The sequence below is a fragment of the Triticum dicoccoides genome, chromosome 3A, assembly GCF_002162155.2.
Source record: "Triticum dicoccoides isolate Atlit2015 ecotype Zavitan chromosome 3A, WEW_v2.0, whole genome shotgun sequence".
In the NCBI taxonomy this organism is placed as follows: Eukaryota; Viridiplantae; Streptophyta; class Magnoliopsida; order Poales; family Poaceae; genus Triticum; species Triticum dicoccoides.
Window position 1 is genome coordinate 211,291,975 of NC_041384.1, and position 9,213 is coordinate 211,301,187.

The 9,213-nt window shown below is 47.1% G+C and overlaps 1 protein-coding gene across 2 annotated transcripts in view; it reads left to right on the forward strand.

Moving 5' to 3' along the window:
- LOC119267888 overlaps positions 1–8,730 on the forward strand; it is a 17,634-nt gene extending 8,904 nt beyond the window's left edge. The window contains exons 2-4 of one of the 2 annotated variants that reach the window (XM_037549329.1): positions 7,228–7,319; positions 7,423–7,905; positions 8,263–8,730. In XM_037549329.1, the coding sequence (XP_037405226.1) occupies positions 7,690–7,905; positions 8,263–8,517 (471 nt within the window). In that variant the 5' untranslated portion in view covers positions 7,228–7,319; positions 7,423–7,689 and the 3' untranslated portion in view covers positions 8,518–8,730. Of the gene's footprint in view, positions 1–5,281; positions 7,320–7,422; positions 7,906–8,262 lie in introns of those variants that run through there. The other variant, XM_037549328.1, reaches the window with a different exon arrangement.
- The last annotated feature ends 483 nt before the right edge of the window (positions 8,731–9,213 follow it).

The window sequence follows — 9,213 nt, forward strand, 5'->3', positions numbered from 1 at the left end:
GCTGCAGTCCAAGTACTCGCCTAAGTTATCAAAAATCCTACCGAGTGAAGAGCAAACCTCTCATTCGGGGGCTTAGCTGCAGCCCAGTGCTCGCCTAAGTTGTCAAAAATCCTACCGAGTGAAGAGCAAACCTCTCACTCGGGGGCTTAGCTGCAGCCCAGCGCTCGCCTAAGTTATCAGAAATCCTACCGAGTGAAGAGCAAACCACTCACTCGGGGGCTTAGCTGCAGTCCAAGTACTCGCCTAAGTTATCAAAATTCCTACCGAGTGAAGAGCAAACCTCTCACTCGGGGGCTTAGCTGCAGCCTAGCGCTCGCCTAAGTGGACTAAGGAATAAGTCGATTGCAGTAAGCGCCCCGCTTTGAACCTGCAAAAGACATTTCGAGCCAAAAGCAATCATATTCAAACACCAAATTCAAGTTCGGATCGATACCTAAAGGAACCGAAAGTGCTCAGGCGCTAAGCCCGTTAAGGTTTATCGGTTACAACTCCACTCGGCATACCGAGGCAAATTTAAAGCATCGAGTTTAGAAGAAGTTTTTTACCCCTCCTGTGGAGGGCTGGAAGGTGCAACAAACTCATCAAGATCAATTCCATCTGCGATCCGAGTGGCAGCCGCAAGGAAAGTTTCCATAAAGGACCTGAAGTCGTGTTTCTTGGTGTTGGCCACCCGGAGGGCCGCCAGCTTGTCCTCTCGCGCATCTTTGAAGTGGACTCGGGCCAGACACAGAGCAACATCTGCACCGCACCGAGCCGAGGACTTTTTCCACTCTTGCACTCGACCAGGGATCGTGTTCAAGCGAGCCATCAGCGACTCGAGGTCGTTCTGAAGTGTCTCCCCGGGCCAGAGCGTCGAGTCGATGCGAGATGTGGCGACCTTCAGCCTTGCAAGATAGTCCACGACAGCTGCAACACGGGACTCCAGTCAGAAAACATTCATGGCAACTTCGTCATCCATCGGAGAATTGACGGGGTCAAGGTTTGGTTCCAGCCGGCTAGTTTCTTCTTCAAAGTTTTGACAAAATTCTGCAAGGACGATCACCGAGTCAAGGCGATGGTCGAATGGAAAAACCATGGTTGGAAATGATCGCCGAGCATAGAGATTTACCTTCAAGCATAAGAAACAGCTTCTTGGCAAGACCATTCAGGAAGGCCTCCAGATCTTTTTTCTTCCCAAGAGCAGCTTTCAGATTGGCATTTTCTTGCTCAAGCTTGGCGACTGAAGCTAACTTCTCGTCAACAAGCTTGATCTTCTCAGCTAGTTCAAGGTCCTTCTTCCGTTCGGCCTCCCTCACCTTACCTGCAAGTTACAGCAAGATCAGATTTTGAAACAAATAAAGGGAAAAAGCAGTCGTCAAGGTCTCACCAAACATACCTTCGGTCTCCTCCTTTGCCTTCGTCAGATTCTCCTGAACCAGCTTCAAATTCAGCTCGAGCTGAATGTGCTTGTTTTCCAGCTCAGAGTAGCGAGCCACAAGATCACAGGAGTTCTGCGAAGAACCAATCGACTAAAATGTCAAATATAATTCACTTCCGAGTGAAAAAGGAAAAATCACGCGTTTCTAAGACTACAGCCGAATACGAGCATTCGACCGTAGTCTCGGGGACTACACCCAGTGGGTGCACTCAGCGTGCCCCCACTAATCGACCAGTCGAAGACAGAGTCGACCAGTCGACCGGTTTACGAAATCCAGTCGCCTTAGTCGAATGACGGAAAGACTGAAATTATAAAGCCTAAGGCGGACTGCCCGCAGTCGACCTTAGCCTTGGGGACTACACCCAGTGGGTGCACTCAGCGTGCCCCCACTAATCCTATTTGAAGACAGAGTCGACCAGTCGACCTCAAAAAAAAAGAGATATCTTCTTTAAGACTGTAATCGACTCCCAGCAGTCGACCACAGTCTCGGGGACTACACCCAGTGGGTGCACTCAGCGTGCCCCCACTAATCGACCAGTCGAAGACAGAGTCGACCAGTCGACCGGTTTGCGAAATCCATTCGACATAGTCGAATGACGGAAAGACTGAAATTATAAAGCCTAAGGCCGACTGCCCGCAGTCGACCTTAGCCTTGGGGACTACACCCAGCGGGTGCACTCAGCGTGCCCCCGCTAACACGGAGTTTAACTCGACACACCCAGTGGGTGACTACTATAAATTCTGGAAAGAAAAGTTTCTGATAGCATATCCTAACAGAACAAATGGTGGTCGACTGACCTGAACATTCCTTTGAAGGGCGGAACTGGCGTCGTAAGCTGCCTGGCTCGCATCCCGGATGGTCTTCAACTGCTCCATCATGATCCCTGCCTGGCGTATCGCCTCCTTCGCGGCGCCAGCTTGGTCCTCTGGGACGTGGTGCGTCGTGAAGAGGGAGGGCTGCGGAGCACTCGTCAGCGGATCTGCGAAGGACACAATGTGTCGAGTGGTGTTCTCCTCCTCCGCGACCAGAGTCTCAGGCACCGTCACATCCTGGGGCACCCTGCTGGCAGACGCTTTCCTTCTCATTCTGTGCTTTAGTGGTTCCTCGTCTTCATCATCATCAGGGAGAGTGATAACAACATTGGATGGAGCTACAGAAAAGAATCAGAATTAGAGATCATGAGTCAGTCGACTAGAAACGGTGTTAAGAGTATAATACCAGGTTTTGAGGTTGCCGTGTCCTCCATCGCATGGTCGTCAGCCCGGGCTGAGGTCTCAGAAGTAGCAGCACTGCAACTCCAAAGAGTCAGTCGACTAACTCCAGCGCCAACCGGAGATAAAGTTCACACAAAACAAGAAGGCGTAAGCAATATGATTACCCTGATATGGTGGGGATGGACACCTTCATCTTCGGCAGGTGCTTGGTCGGCTTCGACGGGGCCGCCCTGGGCTGCTTCGGCGCCTTTTCAGTCGGCGCCGGAGAGGTGGTCCGGGGGCGCTTGGTCGACTGAGTAACAGTCGCGACCCCCTCGCCGCGTTCAGTCGCAGGGTCATGGACAAGTTTCGACCGCCTTTCCGAGCGCGGTGGTGCGACCTCCTCCTCCTCCTCCTCTTCCCCGTCCTCATCGTCATCATCATCATCGTCATCGTCATCATCATCGGCCTCGGCGGCGTCCGAGTCCCACTCCTCCTCCTGGCTCTCGCCCCCGCTCGCTTCTCCCTCCTCAGTCGGAGCCTGCGCTCCGTTGGGCATCGAGTACAGTTCAGTGAGGGTCTGAGGGACAACAAGACAAAGATCAGTCGACCGATCAGCAGAGAAAGCCGAAATAAAATATGATGAGAATACAACGGGAAGTGGGGCAGACATGCCTTGTTTGGGTCACTGTGGCAGTCGAGTGGAGGAATCCTTCTGGCCCCGCGAGGGTTGTCCTTGTTCCCAGTAACAGCGGCCATCCACCTTTCCAGAGTGGCATCGTCGACTGCTTCTGGATTGACCTGAGTCACATCCTCAGTCCCACAGTACAACCACATGCAGTGGCTCCGGAACTGAAGAGGCTGGATTCGGCGCCTAAGGAAAACTTCCAGGAGATCCATGCCCGTCACTCCCTCCCGAACCAACTGAACTACGCGCTCCATCAACATCTTCACGTCAGCTTTCTCCTCCGGAATCAGCTTCAGAGAGGAGGGCTTGTTCACTCGGTCCATGGTAAATGGAGGGAGTCCACTCGACTGCACCGGTGTCGACTCATCCTGGCAGTAGAACCAGGTCGACTGCCAGCCTCTGACTGACTCGGGAAATGTCATGGCTGGGAAGGTGCTCTTGTTTCTCACCTGGATCCCCAGACCTCCACACATTTGGACCACTCGGGTTCTTTCGTCGCCTGGACTCGCCTTCTTCACAGTTTGAGAGCGACATGTGAATATGTGCTTGAACAAGCCCCAGTGCGGTCGACAGCCCAGAAAACTCTCGCACATGGACACAAACGCGGCAAGATAGGCGATAGAATTCGGGGTGAAGTGGTGGAGCTGCGCTCCAAAAAAGTTCAAGAAACCACGGAAGAAAATGCTCGGCGGCAAAGAGAATCCGCGGTCGACATGGGTAGCCAGAAGCACGCACTCACCCTCTTCCGGCTGGGGCTGCCACTCTTTCCCCGGAAGCCTCGCAGCTCCATGGGGGATCAGGCCCTCGTTGGCCATGTCGAGGAGATCCTTCTCCGTGATGGTCGACTGGATCCAATCTCCCTGGACCCAGCCTTTCGGCAGGCGGGATCTGGACGAAGACCCACCGCGGCTGGTGGATCTCCCCTTCGCCTTCTCCGTCGCCGACGCCTTCTTCGCGCGCTCCAGCGCCGCCATCTTCTCCTTGACCATGGCTTCCGGCGGGGCGCGTGAGGAGAAGTGGTGCGGAGGCGAGAGCGAGCGCGTTGGGCGGAGACGAAGGGGGCAGAGAGAGAGAATGCTGAGGCACTGTTCAAAAAACCCTCGCCGGGCGCATTTATAAGATCCCTTCCGAGTGGATGACAGGTGGACCCGGCAGATCTAATCATATCCTGGAACTGTTACGCGGGCGGGATACGTGGCGAAGAAAGCGGCGCGGGGATCGAGGCGTCTATGTCCCGTCCCATCCGAACGCCGCGGTCCGCCCCGCTTCGCGCGTTTCCCCAAATTTCGCATCCCGCGGAATCCGCGAACGGCAGATCAGTCTGTCAGGCGCGGGATTTCCTGCGATCCGTCGCTCGGAAATCGATGAAGCACGAAAGATCACTCGACGAAAGAAAAGAATGGATCGAGTCGACTGAAGACAAGTTGCTCACTATCAACAAAGAGATTCTCTGGTTCAGAACAACACACGACCGGTGTGCAAAGGTTAATCGGAAACAGCATCAACTCCTCCGTCACTCAAAGCCTCAATCCATTCGGGGGCTAATGATGGAGTCATGTACCTAGGGTAGGGTCACAGACCTGATCTAAGTACCCTGCCCAAGGACACCCTTAGAAGAGGTCACCTTCCAGTCGACCAACGAGGGATTCACTCGACTGACTTGAAGGACTCGACCACGAAGACTCACTCGACTACCAGGAGGTCAAAAGGCACTCTGCACTGCAACGGCCTGTAGTTAAGTAGACTTTATGGTAGTTAAGACACTGTATGTGGACGTTACCAGTAACGCCCCGGACTAAATACACCTTAAACCCTTCATTACGTGGGCTGGCTGGGGTCCTGGCGCACTCTATATAAGCCGCCCCCCTCCACAGGCAGAAGGGTTCGGCATCCTGTAACTCATATACACATAATCCACTCGACCGCCTCCGGGCTCCGAGACGTAGGGCTTTTACTTCCTCCGAGAAGGGCCTGAACTCGTACATCTCTTGTGTTTACAACCTCTCCATAGCTAAGACTTTGCCTCTCCATACCTACCCCCCACTCTACTGTCAGACTTAGAACCACGACAACGACTGAGGTGCCAGTATTTTTGCTCGAGCGGAGCCCAATTTCTCATTGCCCCGAAATGAAGGATTCCCCTTTTTCTTGGGCAGTTTTCGATGTGTCTAATCGGAAATGAAGTGGCCATTTTTTTTGAAGTAGCTTGTGAGCGATTTTTGAAGTAGCTGCTGTCATGTTCCAAGCACCTCTGTTTTTTTGTAAAGCTGATAAACAGATCTGATTGTTTTCACCAACTGAACCCAGCTCTAACCAAAGTGTGCGCACACACAGAGCAACCTAACTTGTGCATGGAAAATTTTCAACGAGGCTCCTTTTGACAAAAAGAAGAAGCAGGGAACGGAAGGATTTCTCATCTTTTCATGTCTGTTACTTCAGACGTTTTCCATATGAAATTCAGTTAGTCTAGTACTTTTCTGCTTCTTCAGATGTAAAGCCAAGTAATTTGTAGTTCTTTAGTCCGAAGTTCTGCTGGAGATGTACATGAATGCATATTCATTTTTTGTACGCTTCTTTTTAGCAAATAAATTGTATTTGGACACTAAATTTGTTAACAACACATGAACTAGTGATTACAGTATAGGCGGGGTATTGATATCTGACACCATGAACACTACTTGTTTGTTGTGTTTGTGCAAAAAATGCCCTTTTTAGAGAACGAACCAGGCAGGAGAACCGTTGTAGCTGCTTACTCATTGACGCACTAGAAAATCCAGCCGCTCACTCTGGCTGGCTTTGAGGCACTACTAGATTAGAGGGGGATTGGGGTCGTTTTTTGTTTGTATCAAGTGTAAATTAATAGTTTCAACCATATAATCGCCTCCAGGATTTTTTAGACATCTTTTTCGTGTCATTTTTTTCTTCAAGCACTGGTATGTAGGGGGGCGCCCTTTTTTTGTGTGTGATTTTTTATCTTCAGATCTTCTGCTGAAACCTTTTTTTGAATCAGTAGGATGCTGATACCATTTTTTCTCTGGGAAAACAAGAGGATGATTATGGAACCTATCATTTAGCTGTAGCATGTTTTCTTTTTTTATATATTTTTTATTTTTTGTTGAAACCCTATGAATCAGTAGCATGTTTAATATTTTTATTTTTCTCTGGAATCAAATGATAAATGATTTACTGAACTTATCTATTTAGGAGTGGCATGTTTATTTTGTTTTTGTATCAACTTTTTGATTAGTAGTTTCAAGCAGAGAATCGCTCCCAGAGTACTTCTGCGGCACTGATTAGAACTAGTAATAAAGCCTAGTAGCTATAATAGTGATTAGTATCTTTTTTGTTTATATACTAGAAGTAGTACTAGTAGCACCACCATTTTTCTATGTAGGTACATTTTAGTTTCAGAGGTTAAACTCATGACCATCACAGGAGTATTCTCTGATCTGTCGAGTAGCAAAAAATGAAATATCTTAGCCTAGATTAGCATCGTTTTCTGAATTAATTTAGTCACAAAAACGTATTAAAAAGCAAGATTTTTGTCATTTTTGGGGGGCAGTTTTTAATTTCAGGAACCTGAACGGACCCTGTGTGAAGCTATTCGAAACTATTTTTTGTTTGTAATTCCTTTTTTTAGAAGAGTGTAATAGTAACCACATGTACAGCAATACTTTCGTTTCTTCTCTTTTCCCGAAACTTGAACCACTAGTCTTTTTACAGCAGAAGTACCTTTTGTTTTGGTTGTACCATCGGGTAAGCATGGTTTTTGGGCTTTTTCGCAGTCAATAAAGCTGTATGAATACATTGTGAATATATATATGTTTCTGAGGTCAAAGAATGACACTGTAAAGTGTTTTTAGTGAGTTATCCATTCTAATTTATTTTTATTTTATTTTTTGCTTTTCTTTTTTTGGATGTGTACAAGGGGTTTGTGGAGTTTGTTTCAACCATTGCAAGTATGAGACTGAGGGAAGCGGTTTCAACATGTTTGCATGGGAGGAGTTCAAGAATGCAGGGGTAACTCACTCCTAACCTTTTATACTAATGTCATCACAATTTTGTCATAACTTTTTGCCTTGACATCACTCCTAACTTTTTTGGTTTTTTTTGTTCAAATCAGGTTGTGCCCTGCAATGAAAGGGCCCGTTTCAACAATGTGACAGGAGAGAAGGTGACGTTTGTGGCAAACCAACAGGCATACACTGTAAAGTGTTACAAGGGTCACAGAAAGAGCGCTATGTATGGGAGAGGTTGGAGGAAGTTCTATGAAGACAACAAGCTGGGCAAGGGTCAGATGGTGGTGTTCTTCATGTTCATGGATCAACCTTCGCCTATGGCATCTATTTTGTGGTTCTAAGTGGGCAACGGCTCCGTAGATGAACAACCTATGGAGGAGGGTGATCCCATTGAAGCTTCAGACTCAGATAATGAGGATGGAGGAGGTTCAAGTGATGATGGTGAAGGCATTGTTCGCACTAGGGGGCTTCTGCTTAATGAGAGAGAGGATTTTCAGCTACAAGTGCTGCTACCTCTCAGTGATGATTTCATCGGGTTTGCTTTTGTTCACCGCCTCACAAGGACAAACATTTGCTTGGGCATGATGGTATGTATCTCTTTTTCTTCCTTTTTTCTTTTTTTGTATGGTATGCTACAGGCATATATATGTGAACACATAATGCAAATATGATTCCTTGAAAGAGAAGGGGCAGGGTAATATGGATTCTGAAACCAAAAATTGCATAAGTAAAAAATATAAGATTTTTTTAGGAGTTTTTAGTATCTGCAAGCATGTTTTGAACATGTATTCATGTTCAGTTTTTTTTCTAGTACACTCTTTTCAAAGCAAAAAAAATGTGAATTGTTTTTAGCTGTTTTTTAAATTATTCAAAGACCAAAGAAAAATTTGATTGTTTTTGATATAAACACTCATTTTTTTGTGTCTGTTTGTGTTTTTTGATAGAAAATACCCAAGAAAGTTGCTGCTGCCACGCTGTTTGAAGAACAGGGGGTTGTTGGTATTTCTGTGGATGGTGGGAGATTCAAAAAAGTCTCATACAAAACTGCTGATGATGACCGCATTGTGTTTGACAGCAAGAAGTGGAAAGACTTCGCAGCTAGCAGAGGACTCAAAGTCAACACAACTGTTCTTATTGGCTTCAAGAGCAGCGAGAGGGATGATGTCCATGTCCTGGTTATCTTGAAGAAGCTTGGCTAGGCACCAGCCAGAACAACTGATGACAAGCAGAGCTGCGTCTATAATACTCATCTTTTGGGTATTTCTATATATTTTTTGTGTCGAAGTCTGTATGACGAACCTTTTTTTCATTTTTATGCCATGCTGAACCTGTCAGTGTAGTTTCCATTTTCTTATGTGTCCACCGAACAATGCGGCTTGAATAACATATGATGGGAACCCTTTTCTACATTATATTCAAGTTTTCACCTAAGTTTTTTTTGTTGATTTTCTCAGTAACCATACATATACTTTTTAATTTATGTGTACATGCTTTTTTTTTCTAAATGTCAAAATGTGTGCTTCTGTGTTCGTTTCAAGGACACCAGACTTCCTCTATACATGTCATTTTTTTCCATGCTATCCAACCAGCTTATGTGTTTTTAATTGAACTTTATTGATTTTTTAAGCCTGTGCGCGATCTATTTTTGCTTGCATGTCTTTTTTCTAAAATGATTACTAGGGGACTTTTTGTCTTGTCGAAGGTGGGCGGCATAGAGACAAGGGAGCCCATTTTTTTGTCGCAACTAGGGGGGTGGGAGACCTTTGTTTTGTTGGAGGGGGCGGCGTCAAAAGACATGCCCCCCAATTTACATGTTCTGCACTAGGGCACGTAAAACTTTCATGTCTTTTCTACATTGCTCGCAACTAGGGGGAGGGGACATTTGTTTTCTTGGT